Below are 22,670 nucleotides of genomic sequence, written 5' to 3'. Positions count from 1 at the left end.
GCGCCAATAACAATCCGGATGGTTCTTTTCCTCTTTGGTCCGGAAGACACGACGTCCACAGTTTCCAAAAACAATTTAAAATGTGGACTCGTCAGACCACAGAACTTTTTTCCACTTTGTATCAGTTCATATTAGCCGACGGCGTTTCTGGGTGTTGTTGATAAACGGTTTTCGCCTTGCATAGGAGAGTTTTAACTTGCACACACAGATGTAGCGACCAACTGTAGTTACTGACAGTGGGTTTCTGAAGTGTTTCTGAGCCCATGTGGTGATATCCTTTACACACTGATGTCGCTTGTTGATGCAGTACAGCCTGAGGGATCGAAGGTCACGGGCTTAACTGCTTACGTGCAGTGATTTCTCCAGATTCTCTGAACCTTTTGATGATATTACGGACCGTAGATGGTGAAATCCCTAAATTCCTTGCAATAGCTGGTTGAGAAAGGTTTTTCTTAAACTGTTCAACAATTTGCTCACGCATTTGTTGACAAAGTGGTGACCCTCGCCCCATCCTTGTTTGTGAATGACTGAGCATTTCATGGAATCTACTTTTATACCCAATCATGGCACCCACCTGTTCCCAATTTGCCTGTTCACCTGTGGGATGTTCCAAATAAGTGTTTGATGAGCATTCCTCAACTTTATCAGTATTTATTGCCACCTTTCCCAACTTCTTTGTCACGTGTTGCTGGCATCAAATTCTAAAGTTAATGATTATTTGCAAAAAAAAAAAGTTTATCAGTTTGAACATCAAATATGTTGTCTTTGTAGCATATTCAACTGAATATGGGTTGAAAATGATTTGCAAATCATTGTATTCCGTTTATATTTACATCTAACACAATTTCCCAACTCATATGGAAACGGGGTTTGTACATTGTTGAACAATCGGCTAAATTCTCATCAACACTTTTTTTAAGGGCTTGAAATAGCTTTCAAATGACAAAACTTCAACTCACTCACCTTCATCTTTCGTCTTTATCTCCGTTGGTGATTTGCTGGAAGTTGATTCTCTTTCATGTTCTCTTTTAGCAGACGTCGCCATCTTAGCATAGCAGTAGTCGTCCATCTTCTATCACGTCTTCAATCTTCACTTCACATATCGCTCCAAACTCAATGCACGTTTCGTGGCTTTGGAAAATACCAATTGAGATATTTGTTGCTATATTTGCTGTGAATCATATGACTTTAAGATCGTGAATTCGAAAATTCTCCAAAAAAATCACAGCATGCGGTCTTTGTCTTTTTGCTTGGCGTCAAGTACATTTGCGCTAGAATACAGACACTTCCTATTCCTACTCCACAACAGATGTTTTTCAAAATAAAGGCAATTTAATCTTGTTTTAAAACAATGGTTGGCAAAAGTATCTAACATCAAAAAACGGACAACTACTGTTTGAAAATAAAAAATGTATATATACAAGCATGTGCACAGACTTTTTCCATGGCTGTTGTTCAAACCAGAAAAAGGGCAAACATTGAAGAAAAACAATTCTACATTTTAAATACTACAAGAAACACATACATATTTTTCAACCCACTTAGTAGTTCAAAACCTTTAGAAAGTCAAATCATTACTCTGAATAAAGAAGAAAAGCACTAAGAGTGTAGATCTCCACCAGGACCATGTCGAGGGAGGTGGGGGTTGGGTTGTGGGTGTTGGGGGTTAATTGTTCATATGTCTCTGATTTGCACATCAATCAGTCTGAGGAGTAAAAGTTGGCACTTTGTTATGCAAACAGTTACCCAGCATCACTTATGCGTTAGTCAGTTTTGATACATCTCAACTTTGCAGTGAAAAAGGGTGCAGTGCAGGTTTTTGAGCGTGTACAAACTTGACACATGAGGCCCCAGGTCCCTGGACTGAAGAAGGAGTAACCAAGCACTTGAAGCATCATCTATCTTACTGTTCAGGAAGGTTTCAGATACAGAGAAGACATGGGGTCATGAGTAGATAATATTATGCTTCAAATAATCCAAGTTTGTATGAATACCTCAGATATTTGTGAAAGAAGCAGTGAGGAGGTCCTGGGTAGGGTGGATGTCACCACATATGAGCAACATACCACAAACTAAACAGCTAATTGGTTATTTTCCCTTGTGTGTTCTTATGTGTTTTACTGCGTCTGCTTTACGTGAGAACCTTTTACAGCACACTGAACAACTAAATGGTTTTTCTCCAGTGTGTGTTCTCATGTGTCGCCACAAAGAGCCGTTATGAGGAAAGCTTGTACCACAAACTGAACAATTTAATGGTTTTAGTCCAGTGTGTGTTCTCATGTGTTCAGTCAAATAGCTATTTTGAGAAAAGCTTATGCCACAAACTGAACAACTAAATGGTTTTTCACCAGTGTGTGTTCTCATGTGTTTAGTCAAATTGGTCTTAACACAAAAGCGTTTGCCACACACTGAACACTTATATGGTTTTTCTCCTGTGTGTGTTCTCATGTGTTCAGTCAAAATGCAATTTTGAGAAAAGCTTTTGCCACAAACTGAACAAATAAATGTTTTTTCTCCTGTGTGTGTTCTCATGTGTCGAGTCAAACGGCTCTTCTTAGTAAAACTTTCAGCACAAACTGAGCAGCTGAAACATGTTTCACCTCTCTTCTTTGTAGAGCATTTGGAGTGTTTGTTGTCAGTGTGAGTCCTCATATCACCTTCACAGTCTTTATCGCTGCTCAAAGGTTCTTCAACCTCGTCTTCAGCCTCACTATCTGATAGTGGAGCTAAGAGGTTGTCTACTTGTGGTTTCTCTTCATCATCTTCAGTCTTCACAGAGAGAATACTCAGTGGAAACTTGGTGTAATCAGCTTCCTCTCGTCCTAGAAGACACTCTCCCTCCTGAGTGATGCAGAGTTCCTCCTCTTCCTTTTTAATGCAGGGTGGTTGTGGAGTCTCCTGCTTCAAAGTGGAGCTCCCCCCTAACTGAGCGGAAACTACTTCTGGATTACCGATCAGCTGCTGGACGTCTGCAAGACACAAACAACAAAAACACACTTTCGTCTATGTACTGTATGTGTGTGTAGTAGGGTTGTACAGTATACTGCTACTAATAAAATATTGTGGTACTAATCAATTGAAATCGGTACTATACCACCTTTGAAAAGAACCGGTACCGTTCTTTCATCTGAATGCCACTGTGCGGCGGTGACTTACTCCAGGGCCCATGTTTTGTCGGGGGTAACACTGGGTCCATTAAGCTCCACTCTTTGGTCGGAAGGACGAGGCCGTCGATTAGTTACAACTTGCTCACTTTATTTATTATTTCCACAGGGCACAACCAGACATCCACCATGCTATTAACACTCCTGCACATGCTACCACTACCTCTCCTTACTCGCCCGCTCACTCACTGACGTCACTCAGACAACACGTTGACATTCTCACAAACACACATACTACTCTCATAAGTTAACCAGCTCCCCTGCTGGTTAACTTGATGCCAAATATTAGCGCAGTTAAAACTGCCCAATTAGCAGTCAACTAATGCAAGTGAAATGACTACATTTTGTAACAAATTCCTACAATGTTTTGTCTTTAATAAATGTGTTTTACCTGCTACATGGCTTATCTGTGTGCATTTATCCATAGTTTTGTTTTTAGTACTTAATTAATAATTGTATTTTTCTTAAAGCACAGACCAGGAGTGGCAACCATAAATCATGAATAATTTAACATAATGTTAGTAAAACTTTATATTCTATTCTAATCTAATCCTTGATTATAGCAGACTATATGTAATATGGAAAATTGTAAATTGTTATTTGAGTGCAACGAGACAAGTCCAATGTGTTTAATGCATTTTAATTTATATTTTAACCTTGTAAAATTATTATTTGACTCTAAGTTTCTGCTTACAGTCAAAGCTTTCTCCTTCTTCTACATGTACAGACGCTTGTGGAATTCACACATGGATACCTTAAGAAAAAGCGATTGCAGCTATTTGGGATACAACACTTCTCAAACGACAAGAGAACATTCGAATGTCCAGGTCAGCTGTGATTCTACTTACCGAAAAACTTTGTCCATTTGTCGAAGGAGAGTTAACGAGAATGCGGGCTCCCATGGATGTGATAAAAAAGGTAGCGTCAAGGGAAGACTACGGAAAACGGCGAATGCTTTTTTTGGATACACTCGAGGGAGTACTGGAAAGTGGTCCCCCGGGTGATTCCCTTGTCCTACTGGGGGACTTCAATGTTCATGTTGGCAACGACAGCGAAACCTGGAGAGGCGTGATTGGGAAGAATGGCCGTCCGGATCTGAACCCGAGTGGTGTTTTGTTATTAGACTTTTGTGCCCGTCACAAATTGTCCATAACAAACACCATGTTCAAACATAAGGGTGTCCATATGTGCACTTGGCACCAGGACACCCTAGGCCACAGTTCCATGATCGACTTTGTAGTTGTGTCATCGGATTTACGGCCTCATGTTTTGGACACTCGGGTTAAGAGAGGGGCGGAGCTTTCTACCGATCACCACCTGGTGGTGAGTTGGCTGCGATGGTGGGGGAGCATGCCGGACAGACCTGGCGGGCCCAGACGCATTGTGAGGGTCTGCTGGGAACGTCTGTCAGAGTCTCCTGTCAGAGACAATTTCAATTCCCACCTCCGGAAGAACTTTGAACATGTCACGAGGGAGGTGCTGGACATTGAATCCTAGTGGATCATGTTCCGCACCTCTATTGTCGAGGCGGCTGATTGGAGCTGTGGCCGCAAGGTAGTTGGTACCTGTCGTGGCGGTAATCCTAGAACCCGTTGGTGGACACCGGCGGTGAGGGATGCTGTCAAGATGAAGAAGGAGTCCTATCGGGTTCTTTTGGCTCATAGGACTCCGGAGGCAGCGGACAGGTACCGACAGGCCAAGCGGTGTGCGGCTTCAGCGGTCGTGGAGGCAAAAACTCGGACATGGGAGGAGTTTGGGGAAGCCATGGAAAACGACTTCCGGATGGCTTCGAAGCAATTTAGGACCACGATCCGCCGCCTCAGGTAGGGGAAGCAGTGCACTATCAACATCGTGTATGGTGAGGATGGTGTTCTGCTGACCTCGACTGCGGATGTTGTGGATCGGTGGAGAGAAGACTTCGAAGACCTCCTCAATCCCACCAACACGTCTTCCTATGAGGAAGCAGTGCCTGGGGAATCTGTGGTGGGCTCTCCTATTTCTGGGGCTGAGGTTGCTGAGGTAGTTAAAAAGCTCCTCGGTGGCAAGGCCCCGGGGGTAGATGAGATCCGCCCGGAGTTCCTTAAGGCTCTGGATGCTGTGGCGCTGTCTTGGTTGACAACACTCTGCAGCATCGCGTGGACATCCTGGTCGTGGAACTGTGGACCATCTCTATACTTTCGGCAGGGTCCTTGAGGGTGCATGGGAGTTTGCTCAACCAGTCTAAATGTGCTTTGTGGACTTGGAGAAGGCATTCGACCGTGTCCCTCGGGAAATCCTGTAGGGAGTGCTCAGAGAGTATGGGGTATCGGACTGTCTGATTGTGGCGGTCCGCTCCCTGTGCGATCAGTGTCAGAGCTTGGTCCGCATTGCCGGCAGGAAGTCGGACACGTTTCCAGTGAGGGTTGGACTCCGCCAAGGCTGCCCTTTGTCACCCATTCTGTTCATAACTTTTATGGACAGAATTACTAGGCGCTAGAGATGCGCGGATAGGCAATTATTTCATCCGCAACCGCATCACAAAAGTCGTCACCCATCCGCCATTCACCCGAACCAACATTTTATCAAAACCACACCGGCCCGCACCCACCCGTTCTTATATATCTAATATAGACGATGCAAGGCATTAGTGAGGTTATAAAGCTTTTGCCTGTTAAAGAAAGGAGACTGATCCAATGCAGCAGAGACATTCAATGCGTGCCACGCTGTCACGGCCCAGACGCACACCAGTGCGCAATCATCTGGGAGCCGCGCTGAGCGCACATCCAAACGCGCTCGCGTCACTCACACTGCTGCAGGCAGCTGCGTTCCATCTGATGAGAGGGACGACTACTTAAACAACCGCCACCAGAGATCCTCCTCCAGCCTCCCGACCACGCTTCCGCCCCTGGACAAACCCTGCCTGCCTCGCCCTTTCTTGACAGCACCGCTCCTCTCAACACGCACCTCCAACACTTACGGTAAAACCCTCCAGTTAAATTCCACACATAGTCTGACACCCATTTCCTGTTTGGTTACATACACATCTAATATATATATATATATATATATATATATATATATATATATATATTGATATACATATATTGATATATTAATATATATATATATAATATAGTATAATATAATATATAGTATAATATCATATAATATATTGGATAATATATTGTATGAATTATACATATATAAATATATATATATATATATTATTATTATTATTATTATTATTATTATTATTATATTTATATAGAGATATATATAATTCCCTTTTGAATAAATACGCCCCAGGCTAAACGCTCTCCCTGTCTCAGTGCCGTCTCCTTCTACCCGGTATCATCACACACAAATTAATATCTCTTGGCCACGCATTAGTGGCTAAGAGATATTAATGCATGATAATATTATTTATCATTATTATAATATTATTGTCATTTCCATTAAGAAAGTGTTGACTATTGTTGCCAATGCCCTCAGATCAGGAGTGCGTTCCTCACACTTTGTGTGCGCAGTTGCAGCAAGCAGAATGAGGCTTTTAAGAAGTTAAAAAAACGTTTTAGAAAGACTAGGCCTATATTTTCGTTAGGTAAAAATTTTTTTCTGAATTTCTTTCAATGAATATTAACTTGTTAACGTTATAATGCTCAAATAGGGACGAGGGCGGGGTGCACAGTGAAACAGTGAACAATTTCGCGACAAAGATGAACCTTTATTGATTGATCTGCAGCCATGACAAAATATCAGACAATCTCCATTGTCAACGACAGGCAGGAAAATAAAGATAAACACATAGCCTATGTTGTAGGCATAGGCTCATACATTTTTAAGTTGAAATAAAAAAATAAATAAAAAATGTGCCTCATAAGCCTTAGGCTGTCAATCACGCGCACAAACTTAAATTATACAATAACATATGTATGTCATCTCTATTTAAACAAAAATAAATAATAATAATAAATTACCTGCAACTTATTGGCCAAGGCAAATAGCTGAAGGGGGGAAATCAAACCCATCAGACTGCACTTTATCATGGTTTTGCACAAATGTGATGCACCATGTTAGATGTCCCGGTTTTGTGACTGTCGTAGACATAAACAGCGTCGCAGCTCTTGCAAATCACGTAGCCAGCATTACTATCATCCTGATTTACAACCTCATAAAAACGAGTCCACGCTGAACTTTTCTGGCCTTTTTTTCCCCTGGTCTTTAGTTTTCCCTTTTTTAGTTTGTCGCGTACCACGTTTGCTGCCGGCGTTGCAATCTTTTTTTTTTTTCATCTTCTGTTGTGTTGTGCTGCAGTGCAGTGCCTGCTGATAAATAATTGCATGTTTCAAAGAGTGCTGCTCGTTTTTCGTATGTGGGTAACAACATTTAACTATGTATATATATTTCCGAATTGGTTTAACCGCCACCCGCCTGAATCTATTTAAAATCTAATTTTTTTTAAATTTCAACCGCCCGACCCGCAGATAAAATCTAATTTTTTTTTTATTTCAACCGCCCGACCCGCGGATTATCCGCGGACTTCGCGGTTGTGTCCGCAAACCGCGCATCTCTACTAGGCGCAGTCAAGGCGTTGAGGGGATCCGGTTGGGTGGCTGCAGGATTAGGTCTCTGCTTTTTGCAGATGATGTGGTCCTGATGGCTTCATCTGGCCAGCATCTTCAGCTCTCACTGGATCGGTTTGTGAAGTGACTGGGATGAGAATCAGCACCTCTAAGTCCGAGTCCATGGTTGTTGCCCGGAAAAGGGTGGAGTGCCATCTCCGGGTTGGGGAGGAGACCATGCCCCAAGTGGAGGAGTTCAAGTACCTCGGAGTCTTGTTCACGAATGAGGGAAGAGTGGATCGTGAGATCGACAGGCGGATCGGTGCGGCGTCTTCAGTAATGCAGACGCTGTATCGATCCGTTGTGGTGAAGGAGCTGAGTTGGAAGGCAAAACTCTCAATTTACTGGTCGATCTACGTTCCCATCCTCACCTATGGTCATGAGCTTTGGGTTAAAACCGAAAGAACAAGATCACGGGTACAAGCGGCCAAAATGAGTTTCCTCCGCCGGGTGGCGGGGCTCTCCCTTAGAGATAGGGTGAGAAGCTCTGCCATCCGGGGGGAGCTCATAGTAAAGCTTCTGCTCCACCACATGGAGAGGAACCAGATGAGGTGGTTCAGGCATCTGGTCAGGATGCCACCTGAACGCCTCCCTAGGGAGGTGTGTAGGGCATGTCCAACCGGTAAGAGGCCAGGGGGAAAACCCAGGACACGTTGGGAAGACGATGTCACCCGGCTGGCCTGGGAACGCCTCGGGATCCCCGGGAAGAGCTGGTCGAAGTGGCTGGGGAGAGGGAAGTCTGGGCTTCCCTGCTTAAGCTGCTGCCCCCGCGACCCGACCTCGGATAAGCGGAAGAAGATGGATGGATGGATGGATGATATTATATTATATTATGTATGCATATACATGTATATTGCTGCATATTAATGAGTATATAATTGGATTGTAATTTTTCCTCTTTTCTCTATTTGTTTAGATCACACACACACACACACACACACACACACACACACACACACACACACACACACACACACACACACACACACACACACATCTACCTTTCAGCAATAAAGATGATTAAAGGATTCTCTGGCCGGAATCTGTCAACGTGTCCCAACTCTAAAAGAACTACTATCCCTTCCTTACACACACCGAACGAGCCTAACAGAGTTGTTGTTTTGCTTTTAGTTTCTAAATGTGACTTTTGCATTCTTTCATCTCCTCTGATGTGAACTCCACTGCCTTCTTCAAGCTAACAATCATGGCGGCTCTTTCTTTACATTCTTCAACAAGGTCGGCTCATTTAGACTTTAAGGGCTTGAAATTCAAATAGTTTTCAAAAGATAAAACTTCAACTCACTCACCTTCATCTTTCGTCTTTATCTCCGTTGGTGATTTGCTGGAAGTTGATTCTCTTTCATGTTCTCTTTTAGCGGACGTCGCCATCTTAGCATAGCAGTAGTCGTCCATCTTCTATCACGTCTTCAATCTTCACTTCACATATCGCTCCAAACTCAATGCACGTTTCGTGGCTTTGGAAAATACCAATTGAGATATTTGTTGCTATATTTGCTGTGAATCATATGACTTTAAGATCGTGAATTCGAAGAATCTCCGAACAACCATAGCATGCGGTCCTCGTCTTTTTGCTTGGCTTCAAGTACATTTGCGCATGCGCTAAAAGCCCGCCACTTCCGTTTCCTACTCCACAACAGTTGTTTTTCAAAATAAAGTAAATTTAATCTTGTTTTAAAACAATGGTTGGCAAAAGTATCTAACATTAAATAATGGACAACAACTCTTTGAAAATAAAATATATATATATACAAGCACGTGCACAGACTTTTTCCATGGCTGTTGTTCAAACCAGAAAAAGGGCAAACATTGAAGAAAAAAATCATAGATTTTAAATACTACAAGAAACAGAAATATTTTTCAACCTACTTAGTTGTTTTAGTTAAAAACCTTTAGAAAGTCAAATGATTACTCTGAATAAAGAAGAAAAGCACTAAGAGTGTAGATCTCCACCAGGACCAATCCTATTGTTCACGTGCTACTAAATTGTGTGCCATCTCATGTGTATCGTGTGCTGGTATGACAATAAACTTCCATGAATCCTGTCAAACACCAGACAGTTAGTAATATGGTTTCACATAAAAATGTTGGTGAAACTGCTCATTTCTACCTAGCGATAGGTGGCTCTAACTGTAGTGCTAATCACTCACCAGCAGAAAGCCCTCATCACACTGCTAATCAATAACTACCATCTTAGGCACTTAACATCACTAATCGCCAGTTAACAGCTATCATGCTAAATGCCAACTATCTTAAATGCAAACATGAAAACAAGACACATTAACATCTTTCCCCATTACAAACATCATAACACAATCTAAACTTATATAAACACATTACTGTCTGAGCATATAAGATATTCAATTGTGTTACATCGCAATTTATTATATTGAAATTAGCCATGTGATTAAGATGGGCACGGTCTGACCAATCACAAGTCAGTAGGAGCTGCTTTGTTCTCGTGTTTGGAGAAAGCGGAAGAGCGATTGTCAGCCTGACATTGATGTGTCTCTGAGAAGTGAACACATTTTTATAACTTATAACAAAATGTGTTTATACAGTAACCTGCTCACATGAGTCACATTACAGCAGGGGTGTCACACTCATTTTAGCTCAGGGGCCACATGGAGGAAAATCTATTTCCACGTGGGCGGGACGGGTAAAATCATGGCATGATAACTTAAAAATACGACTACGACAACTTCAGAGTATTTTCTTTATTTTTTACTTTGGCCATAGAACAAGCACATCCTAAAAATTTACTTATCACAAATAATCATCTTGACAAATACTCCAAGTTAGTAAAATATTTTGAGGGAAAAAATGGCACCTTTTCAAAAACACCTTGAAGAACACAATGAACTTAGACTTAATCTCAGTGTTACTATTAAACTTTAAGTCACAACCCATCTAGGTTTGAACAAAAAACAAAATAAAGCATAGAGAAAAACTATTCTATGTATCAACTACCTCATTTGTCATTTCCACATATTAATCCTGTGCTAACTCAACAAACCATACAAACTGAGGTAGAAACTATTCAAGAGTGTTGAGTTACTTCCTGTCTTCTAGACATAATGTGTATTGATAGAAAAATAAAAGCTGTGCAATGTGTGAACAATTTCAAGAAAGCACAAATAAAAAGTTCAAAGACTGACAGTATTGCAGTAAATCACACACTGTTCACTTTCTTTACATTTGCAAAGAAGACAATCATTTTCACAGAACTATATCAGTGTGCAGTGTCTCATGCTGCATTTTAATTATGTCAGTTTTGATACATCTCAACTTTGCAGTGAAAAAGGGTGTAGTGCAGGTTTTTGAGTGTGCACAAACTTGACACATGAGGCCCCAGGTCCCTGGACTGAAGAAGGAGTAACCAAGCACTTGAAGCATCATCTATCTTACTGTTCAGGAAGGTTTCAGATACAGAGAAGACATGGGGTCATGAGTGGATAAGATTATGCTCCAAATAATCAAAGTTTGTATGAATACCTCAGATATTTGTGAAAGAAGCAGTGAGGAGGTCCTGGGTAGGGTGGATGTCGCCACATATGAGCAACATACCACAAACTAAAAAGCTAATTGGTTATTTTCCCTTGTGTGTTCTTATGTGTTTTACTGCGTCTGCTTTATGTTGGAACCTTTTACAACAAACTGAACAACTAAATGGTTTTTCACATGTGTGTGTTCTCATGTGTTCCGTCAAACGGTTCTTAATAGAAAAGTTTTCACCACAAATTGAACAGTTAAATGGTTTTTCACCTGTGTGTGTTCTCATGTGTTCAGTCAAAATGCTATTTTGAGAAAAACTTTTGCCACAAACTGAACAATTAAATGGATTTCCACGTGTGTTCTCATCTGGTCAGTTAAATTGCAATTTCGAGAAAAGCTTTTACCATAAATTTAACCATTAAATGTTTTTTCTCCTGTGTTTGTTCTCATGTGTCGACTCAAATAGCTATTTGAGAAAAGCTTTTGCCACAAACTGAACAATTACAAGGTTTTTCACCTAAGTGTGTTCTAATGTGTTGAGTCAAATTGACATTTTGAGAAAAGCTTTTGCCAAAAAAACTGAACAATTAAATGGTTTTTCACCTGTGTGTGTTCTCATGTGTTAAGTCAAACTGCAATTTCGAAAAAGGTTTTTACCACAAACTGAACAATTAAATGTTTTTTCACCTACGTGTTCTCTTGTGTCGACTCAAATAGCTATTTTGAGCTTAGTAATGCAAGCTAAATAATTCATTAGTGGCATTTGCCCAAAATAGGAAGCGGTGGTTTTGCTCTTTCACTTTCTTATTTTGACTTTTGCATTTTTTCATCTCCTCTGATGTGAACTCCACTGCCTTCTTCAAGCTAACAATCATGGCATCTCTTTCTTTCCAAACCTGTTTCCATAGATTTGGGAAATTGAGTTAGATGTAAATATAAACGGAATACAATGATTTGCAAATCATATTCAACCCATATTCAGTTGAATGCACTACAAAGACAAGATATTTGATGTTCAAACTGATAAACTTTTTTTGCAAATAATAATTAACTTAGAATTTCATGGCTGCAACACGTGCCAGAGTAGTTGGGAAAGGGCATGTTCACCACTGTGTTACATGGCCTTTCCTTTTAACAACACTCAGTAAACGTTTGGGAACTGTGGAGACACATTTTTGAAGCTTCCCAGGTGGAATTATTTTCCATTCTTGCTTGATGTACAGCTTAAGTTGTTCAACAGTCCGTGGGTCTCCGTTGTGGTATTTTAGGCTTCATAATGCACCACACATTTTCAATGGGAGACAGGTCTGGACTACATGCAGGCCAGTCTTGTACCCGCACTCTTTTACTATGAAGCCACGTTGACGTAACACGTGGCTTGGCATTGTCTTGCTGAAATAAGCAGGGGCGTCCATGGTAACGTTGCTTGGATGGCAACATATGTTGCTCCAAAACCTGTATGTACCTTTCAACATTAATGGCGCCTTCACAGATGTGTAAGTTACCCATGTCTTGGGCACTAATACACCCCCATACCATCACACATGCTGGCTTTTCAACTTTGCGCCTATAACAATCCGGATGGTTCTTTTCCTCTTTGGTCCGGAGGACACGACGTCCACAGTTTCCAAAAACAATTTAAAATGTGGACTCGTCAGACCACAGAACTTTTTTCCACTTTGTATCAGTTCATATTAGCCTACGGCGTTTCTGGGTGTTGTTGATAAACAGTTTTCGCCTTGCATAGGAGAGTTTTAACTTGCACACACAGATGTAGCGACCAACTGTAGTTAATGACAGTGGGTTTCTGAAGTGTTCCTGAGCCCATGTGGTGATATCCTTTACACACTGATGTCGCTTGTTGATGCAGTACAGCCTGAGGGATCGAAGGTCACGGGCTTAGCTGCTTACGTGCAGTGATTTCTCCAGATTCTCTGAACCCTTTGATGATATTACGGACCGTAGATGGTGAAATCCCTAAATTCCTTGCAATAGCAGGTTGAGAGAGGTTTTTCTTAAACTGTTCAACTATTTGCTCACGCATTTTTTGACAAAGTGGGGACCCTCGCCCCATCCTTGTTTGTCAATGACTGAGCATTTCATGGAATCTACTATTATACCCAATCATGGCACCCACCTGTTCCCAATTTGCCTGTTCACCTGTGGGATGTTCCAAATAAGTGTTTGATGAGCATTCCTCAACTTTATCAGTATTTATTGCCACCTTTCCCAACTTCTTTGTCACGTGTTGCTGGCATCAAATTCTAAAGTTAATGATTATTTGAAAAAAAAAAAAGTTTATCAGTTTGAACATCAAATATGTTGTCTTTGTAGCATATTCAACTGAATATGGGTTGAATATGATTTGCAAATCATTGTATTCCGTTTATATTTACATCTAACACAATTTCCCAACTCATATGGAAACGGGGTTTGTACATTGTTGAACACTTTTTTAAGGGCTTGAAATAGCTTTCAAATGACAAAACTTCAACTCACTCACCTTCATCTTTCGTCTTTATCTCCGTTGGTGATTTGCTGGAAGTTGATTCTCTTTCATGTTCTCTTTTAGCGGACGTCGCCATCTTAGCATAGCAGTAGTCGTCCATCTTCTATCACGTCTTCAATCTTCACTTCACATATCGCTCCAAACTCAATGCACGTTTCGTGGCTTTGGAAAATACCAATTGAGATATTTGTTGCTATATTTGCTGTGAATCATATGACTTTAAAATCGTGAATTCGAAAATTCTCCAAAAAATCATAGCATGCGGTCTTTGTCTTTTTGCTTGGCGTCAAGTACATTTGCGCTAGAATACAGACACTTCCGTTTCCTACTCCACAACAGATGTTTTTCAAAATAAAAGCAATTTAATCTTGTTTTAAAACAATGGTTGGCAAAAGTATCTAACATCAAATAACGGACAACTACTGTTTGAAAATAAAAAATGTATATATACAAGCATGTGCACAGACTTTTTCCATGGCTGTTGTTCAAACCAGAAAAAGGACAAACAATGAAGAAAAACAATTCTACATTTTAAATACTACAAGAAACACATACATATTTTTCAACCCACTTAGTAGTTCAAAACCTTTAGAAAGTCAAATCATTACTCTGAATAAAGACGAAAAGCACTAAGAGTGTAGATCTCCACCAGGACCATGTCGAGGGAGGTGGGGGTTGGGTTGTGGGTGTTGGGGGTTAATTGTTCATATGTCTCTGATTTGCACATCAATCAGTCTGAGGAGTAAAAGTTGGCACTTGGTTATGCAAACAGTTACCCAGCATCACTTATGCGTTAGTCAGTTTTGATACATCTCAACTTTGCAGTGAAAAAGGGTGTAGTGCAGGTTTTTGAGCGTGCACAAACTTGACACATGAGGCCCCAGGTCCCTGGACTGAAGAAGGAGTAACCAAGCACTTGAAGCATCATCTATCTTACTGTTCAGGAAGGTTTCAGATACAGAGAAGACATGGGGTCATGAGTAGATAAGATTATACTCAAATAATCCAAGTTTGTATGAATACCTCAGATATTGTGGAAGAAGCAGTGAGGAGGTCCTGGGTAGGGTGGATGTCGCCACATATGAGCAACATACCACAAACTAAACAGCTAATTGGTTATTTTCCCTTGTGTGTTCTTATGTGTTTTACTGCGTCTGCATTACGTGAGAACCTTTTACAGCACACTGAACAACTAAATGATTTTTCTCCAGCGTGTGTTCTCATGTGTCGCCACAAAGAGCCGTTATGAGGAAAGCTTGTACCACAAACTGAACAATTTAATGGTTTTAGTCCAGTGTGTGTTCTCATGTGTTCAGTCAAATAGCTATTTTGAGAAAAGCTTATGCCACAAACTGAACAACTAAATGGTTTTTCACCAGTGTGTGTTCTCATGTGTTTAGTCAAATTGGTCTTAACACAAAAGCTTTTGCCACACACTGAACACTTATATGGTTTTTCTCCTGTGTGTGTTCTCATGTGTTCAGTCAAAATGCAATTTTGAGAAAAGCTTCTGCCACAAACTGAACAAATAAATGTTTTTTCTCCTGTGTGTGTTCTCATGTGTCGAGTCAAACGGCTCTTCTTAGTAAAACTTTCAGCACAAACTGAGCAGCTGAAACATGTTTCACCTCTCTTCTTTGTAGAGCATTCAGAGTGTTTGTTGTCAGTGTGAGTCCTCATATCACCTTCACAGTCTTTATCGCTGCTCAAAGGTTCTTCAACCTCGTCTTCAGCCTCACTATCTGATAGTGGAGCTAAGAGGTTGTCTACTTGTGGTTTCTCTTCATCATCTTCAGTCTTCACAGAGAGAATACTCAGTGGAAACTTGGTGTAATCAGCTTCCTCTCGTCCTAGAAGACACTCTCCCTCCTGAGTGATGCAGAGTTCCTCCTCTTCCTTTTTAATGCAGGGTGGTTGTGGAGTCTCCTGCTTCAAAGTGGAGCTCCCCCCTAACTGAGCGGAAACTTCTTCTGGATTACCGATCAGCTGCTGGACGTCTGCAAGACACAAACAATAAAAACACACTTTCTTCTATGTACTGTATGTGTGTGTAGTAGGGTTGTACAGTATACTGCTACTAATAAAGTATCGTGGTACTAATCAATTGAAATCGGTACTATACCACCTTTGAAAAGAACCGGTACCGCTCTTTCATCTGAATGCCGCTGTGCGACGGTGACTACATCCAGGGCCCATGTTTTGTCGGGGGTAACACTGGGTCCATTAAGCTCCACTCTTTGGTCGGAAGGACGAGGCCGTCGATTAGTTACAACTTACTCACTTTAATTATTATTTCCACAGGGCACAACCAGACATCCACCATGCTATTAACACTCCTGCACATGCTACCACTACCTCTCCTTACTCGCCCGCTCACTCACTGACGTCACTCAGACAACACGTTGACATTCTCACAAACACACATACTACACTCATAAGTTAACCAGCTCCCCTGCTGGTTAACTTGATGCCAAATATTAGCGCAGTTAAAACTGCCCAATTAGCAGTCAACTAATGCAAGTGAAATGACTACATTTTGTAACAAATTCCTACAATGTTTTGTCTTTAATAAATGTGTTTTACCTGCTACATGGCTTGTCTGTGTGCATTTATCCATAGTTTTGTTTTTAGTACTTAATTAATAATTGTATTTTTCTTAAAGCACAGACCAGGAGTGGCAACCATAAATCATGAATAATTTAATATAATGTCAGTAAAACTTTATGTTCTATTCTAATCTAATCCTTGATTATAGCAGACTATATGTAATATGGAAAATTGTAAATTGTTATTTGAGTGCAACGAGACAAGTCCAATGTGTTTAATGCATTTTAATTTATATTTTAACCTTGTAAAATTATTATTTGACTCTAAGTTTCTGCTTACAGTCAAAGCTTTCTCTTTCTTCTACATGTACAGACGCTTGTGGAATTCACACATGGATACCTTAAGAAAAAGCGATTGCAGCTATTTGGGATACAACACTTCTCAAACGACAAGAGACCATTCAAATGTCCAGGTCAGCTGTGATTCTACTTACCGAAAAACTTTGTCCATTTGTCGAAGGAGAGATAACGAGAATGCGGGCTCCCATGGATTAGATAAAAAAAAAAGGTAGCGTCGAGGGAAGACTACGGAAAACGGCAAATGCTTATTTTGGATACACTCGAGGGAGTACTGGAACGTGGTCCCCCGGGTGATTCCCTTGTCCTACTGGGGGACTACAACGTTCATGTTGGCAACGACAGCGAAACCTGTTCAAACATAAGGGTGTCCATATGTGCACTTGGCACCAGGACACCCTAGGCCGCAGTTCCATGAATTTGTAGTTGTGTCATCAGATTTGCGGTCTCATGTTTTGGACACTCGGGTGAAAAGAGGGGCGGAGCTTTCTACCGATCACCACCTGGTGGTGAGTTGGCTGCGATGGTGGGGGAGGATGCCGGACAGACCTGGCAGGCCCAGACACATTGTGAGGGTCTGCTGTGAACGTCTGGCAGAGTCTCCTGTCAGAGACAATTTCAATTCCCACCTCCGGAAGAACTTTGAACATGTCACGAGGGAGGTGCTGGACATTGAGTCCTAGTGGATCATGTTCCGCACCTCTATTGTCGAGGCGGCTGATTGGAGCTGTGGCCGCAAGGTAGTTGGTACCTGTCGTGGCGGTAATCCTAGAACCCATTGGTGGACACCGGCAGTGAGGGATGCTGAAGAAGGAGTCCTATCGGGTTCTTTTGGCTCATAGGACTCCGGAGGCAGCGGACAGGTACCGACAGGCCAAGCGGTGTGCGGCTTCAGCGGTCGTGGAGGCAAAAACTCGGACATGGGAGGAGTTTGGGGAAGCCATGGAAAGCGACTTCCGGACGGCTTCAAAGCAATTCTGGACCACCATCCGCCGCCTCAGGAAGGGGAAGCAGTGCACTGTCAACACCGTGTATGGCGAGGATGGTGTTCTGCTGACCTCGAGTGCGGATGTTGTGGATCGGTGGAGGGATAATACTTCGAAGACCTCCTCAATCCCACCAACACGTCTTCCTATGAGGAAGCAGTGCCTGGGGAATCTGTGGTGGGCTCTCCTATTTCTGGGGTTGAGGTTGCTGAGGTAGTTAAAAAGCTCCTCGGTGGCAAGGCCCCGTAGTTCCTTAAGGCTCTGGATGCTGTGGCGCTGTCTTGGTTGACAAGACTCTGCAGCACCGCGTGGACATATTGGTCGTGGAACTGTGGACCATCTCTATACTCTCGGCAGGGTCCTTGAGGGTGCATGGGAGTTTGCCCAACCAGTCTACATGTGCTTTGTGGACTTGGAGAAGGCATTCGACCATGTCCCTCGGGAAATCCTGTGGGGAGTGCTCAGAGAGTATGGAGTATCGGACTGTCTGATTGTGGCGGTCCGCTCCCTGTGCGGTCAGTGTCAGAGCTTGGTCTGCATTGCCGGCATGAAGTCGGACACGTTTCCAGTGAGGGTTCGACTCCGCCAAGGCTGCCCTTTGTCACCGATTCTGTTCATAACTTTTATGGATAGAATTACTAGGCGCAGTCAAGGCGTTGAGGGGATCCGGTTTGGTGGCTGCAGGATTAGGTCTCTGCTTTTTGCAGATGATGTGGTCCTGATGGCTTCATCTGGCCAGCATATTCAGCTCTCACTAGATCGGTTTGCAGCCGAGTGTGAAGCGACTGGGATGAGAATCAGCACCTCCAAGTCCGAGTCCATGGTTGTTGCCCGGAAAAGGGTGGGGTGCCATCTCCGGGTTGGGGAGGAGACCATGCCCTAAGTGGAGGAGTTCAAGTACCTCGGAGTCTTGTTCACGAATGAGGGAAGAGTGGATCGTGAGATCGACAGGCGGATCAGTGCGGCGTCTTCAGTAATGCAGACGCTGTATCGATCCGTTGTGGTGAAGGAGCTGAGTTGGAAGGCAAAACTCTCAATTTACCGGTCGATCTACGTTCCCACCCTCACCTATGGTCATGAGCTTTGGGTTAAAACCGAATGAACAAGATCACGGGTACAAGCGGCCAGAATGAGTTTCCTCCGCCGGGTGTCGGGGCTCTCCCTTAGAGATAGGGTGAGAAGCTCTGCCATCCGGGGGGAGCTCAAAGTACAGCTTCTGCTCCACCACATGGAGAGGAACCAGATGAGGTGGTTCAGGCGTCTGGTCAGGATGCCACCTGAACGCCTCCCTAGGGAGGTGTGTAGGGCATGTTCAACCGGTAGGAGGCCAGGGGTAAAACCCAGGACACGTTGGGAAGACGATGTCACCCGGCTGGCCTGGGAACGCCTCGGGATTCCCCGGGAAGAGCTGGTCGAAATGGCTGGGGAGAGGGACGTCTGGCCTTTCCTGCTTAGGCTGCTGCCCCCGCGACCTGACCTCGGATAAGCGGAAGATGATGGATAGAAGATGGCTCAGGGGTGATTCACTTCAATAAGGCCCCACAGCACACTGGATTCCAGTTAATTGAAATACCACAACACTGGATATTGTTCAGATAAGTTACATTTAAGAACTTGCACACAAAGCAACACTGGAGATGGCTATGAGGGCGCATTTTCCGCGCATAAGTATCAGGTCGCGTTGCGCCGGCAGACGGAGTGGGAGGGGGTCTTAAACGACCATTGTGTGTGTGTGGACAAGGATAAGGTTAGGTGGGATTTATCCTGGATAACCTTAGTTTGCAGCATCGCGTGGACATCGGGGGCGGTACCTCTGAATTGGCAGACAGGGGTGGTGGTTCCTCTCTTTAAGAAGGGGAACCGGAGGGTGTGTTCTAACTATTGTGGGATCACACTCCTCAGCCTTCCCGGTAAGGTCTATTCAGGTGTACTGGAGAGGAGGCTACGCCGGATAGTCGAACCTCGGATTCAGGAGGAACAGTGTGGTTTTTGTCCTGGTCGTGGAACTGTGGACCAGCTCTATACTCTCGGCAGGGTCCTTGAGGGTGCATGGGAGTTTGCCCAACCAGTCTACATGTGCTATGTGGACTTGGAGAAGGCATTCGACCGTGTCCCTCGGGAAGTCCTGTGGAGAGTGCTCAGAGAGTATGGGGTATCAGACTGTCTGATTGTGGCGGTCCGCTCCCTGTATGATCAGTGTCAGAGCTTGGTCCGCATTGCCGGCAGTAAGTCGGACACGTTTCCAGTGAGGGTTGGACTCCGCCAAGGCTGCCCTTTGTCACCAATTCTGTTCATAACTTTTATGGACAGAAATTCTAGGCGCAGTCAAGGCGTTGAGGGGATCTGGTTTGGTGGCTGCAGGATTAGGTCTCTGCTTTTTGCAGATGATGTGGTCCTGATGGCTTCATCTGGCCAAGATCTTCAGCTCTCGCTGGATCGGTTCGCAGCCAAGTGTGAAGCGACTGGGATGAGAATCAGCACCTCCAAGTCCGAGTCCATGGTTCTCGCCTGGAAAAGGGTGGAGTGCCATCTCCGGGTTGGGGAGGAGACCCTGCCCCAAGTGGAGGAGTTCAAGTACCTCGGAGTCTTATTCACGAGTGAGGGAAGAGTGGATCGTGAGATCGACAGGCGGATCGGTGCGGCGTCTTCAGTAATGCGGACGCTGTATCGATCCGTTGTGGTGAAGAAGGAGCTGAGCCGGAAGGCAAAGCTCTCAATTTACCGGTCGATCTACGTTCCCATCCTCACCTATGGTCATGAGCTTTGGGTTATGACCGAAAGGACAAGATCACGGGTACAAGCGGTCGAAATGAGTTTCCTCCGCCGGGTGGCGGGACTCTCCCTTAGAGATAGGGTGAGAAGCTCTGCCATCCGGGGGGAGCTCAAAGTAAAGCCGCTGCTCCTCCACATGGAGAGGAGCCAGATGAGGTGGTTCGGGCATCTGGTCAGGATGCCACCCGATCGCCTCCCTCGGGAGGTGTTTAGAGCACGTCCGACCGGTAGGAGGCCACGGGGAAGACCCAGGACACGTTGGGAAGACTATGTCTCCCGGCTGGCCTGGGAACGCCTCGGGATCCCCCGGGAGGCGCTGGACGAAGTGGCTGGGGAGAGGGAAGTCTGGGTTTCCCTACTTAGGCTGCTGCCCCTGCGACTTGACCTCGGATAAGCGGAAGAAGATGGATGGATGGATGGAACCTTAGCCTGCTTAGTGTAGAAGGGGCCTTAGAGATAGTGGCTGTTATGTCCACTCTACCATCCATCCAATAACTTGATGGACTCGAGGAACAACTTAGTTTAGTAATGCTCGCTAACTTTTTTATTAGTGGCATTTGCCAAACATAGGAAAGAGAAACTCTTCTGTTTTAATTAAAAAATTCAGACATCGACCAAACAACTGTAGGCTAGTCTTCAAAACACGCTGCTAACGAGTCGTTGCTCGCGACTTGAACACGTCCATTCTTTTCTGTTACTTGACGACACGACAAACTGTACAGAGACTTTGTTAAATGTGACTAAATACTCACCTCACCTCAAAACCACGACATGATGAAAATAAAAACACACCAAACGAAAGCCTATTGTGTGTCTTTAACCAGTTTTGTAATGTTCTTGTGTCTTTAAGTTGATAGGTCAATCTGTGACGTCATTTCCCCTTTAAAGCACGTCTTTGTCAGAATAGCCGGTTTCAATCAATGGTGGCAGCCAGCCTTGTGTGCGTTGACGACTAAATGTAAGTTTTGTCACATACTGTTACAGCATTTGAACTGAATGTCGTGCCTTGCTACTTCTGCAAATGTTTGGTGCATCGTATGCTAAGTTCAGTTGTGTTTGGGTCAATTGAGAGATAATTAGTCTCGTTTACATTCACGTGTAGTTTATTTAACATCATTGCAACTGCGATGGCGGAGTTTGGCCTTTAGATGGCGACAGAGACCACATAATCGCCATTTATGGCTCTGAAGCTTAGAAACTTGTTTGAAGTTCATGCATAGTTAAATGCAGTATATATGTTGTTGTCATGCACACCTTTATATTATATTATATTATATTATGTATGCATATTAGAGATGCGCGGTTTGCGGACACAACCGCGGAGTCCGCGGATTATCCGCGGATCGGGCGGATGAAATTTAAAAAAATAAGATTTTATCCGCTCGCGGGTCGGGCGGATTAATTAGATTTTTTTTTTTTTTTTTTTTTTTTTTTTTTGCGGGTGGCAGTTAAACCAATTGGGAAATATATATACATAGTTAAATGTTGTTACCCACATATGAAAAACGAGCAGGCACCTGCTGCATATGCCACAACAGAAGAAAAAAAAAAAAGAGATGGACACTTTTACGGAGCGGAGAAGGCCCCCGACGCCTCGCCGGGGTCCGGGACCGAGGCCCCTTCCCCCGAGAGGGCCCCACCGGGAGCCGTAGCTGAGGCGATCCGCGAGAAGGGCCTGACGCACGTCCAGGGTCACTACCGCGCCCACCGCACCGACACCCCGCCTCGTCCGCTTTCGACGCGGCCGGCGTCACGCGCAGCAGGTAAGCAGCTTTCCTGCCCGCCACCCCCGTGGCCGGGGGCTCGTAACATGGGTCACTCCGCGCGCTCCGCCCGCGCAGCTTACCTGCTTGCCACCCCTGTTGCCGGGGGCGCGTAAAAGGGGTCACTCCGCGCTCAGTGCGCTCACGAAAGGGGTGGGGCTCACCCTGGTTGATATAGAGAGCAGGACAGTGGCCATGGAATTTCATTTAAGGTTTGTGATAAACCATCAAACTCATTCGTTAAAAGGACTCTATAGTAATATAAAGCGAATTTTTCTGGACATTATCATGCAAGAAAAGTTTATTTTTGGGATCGCGATCACCGCGTAATGATTTTTAAAGATTGCATTACATTATTAACTGTCCCATGTGATCAGCCAGTGCAATTGGAAGTCCATGCTCAATTATTGCCTCCGTAAATAAAACTTCGGCATTTATCACATCCAAAGAATCTGTTTG

At 43.7% G+C, this 22,670-nt stretch overlaps 1 protein-coding gene across 1 annotated transcript in view; it reads right to left on the bottom strand.

Moving 5' to 3' along the window:
• Window positions 1-1,373: 1,373 nt before the first annotated feature.
• Window positions 1,374-22,670, bottom strand: part of LOC133619255 (uncharacterized) — a 208,025-nt gene continuing 186,728 nt past the window's right edge. Inside the window, exons 2-3 of the mRNA XM_072915454.1 lie at window positions 15,164-15,784; window positions 1,374-2,432 (exon numbers count right to left, since the gene is read on the bottom strand). Coding sequence (XP_072771555.1) covers window positions 2,089-2,432; window positions 15,164-15,784 — 965 coding nt within the window. The 3' untranslated portion in view covers window positions 1,374-2,088. The remainder of the gene's footprint in view (window positions 2,433-15,163; window positions 15,785-22,670) is intronic.

This window comes from Nerophis lumbriciformis, linkage group LG20, assembly GCF_033978685.3.
Source record: "Nerophis lumbriciformis linkage group LG20, RoL_Nlum_v2.1, whole genome shotgun sequence".
NCBI lineage: Eukaryota > Metazoa > Chordata > Actinopteri > Syngnathiformes > Syngnathidae > Nerophis > Nerophis lumbriciformis.
Note: the sequence above shows the minus strand (reverse complement) of the source record. Positions and strands in the feature narration are given on the sequence as shown.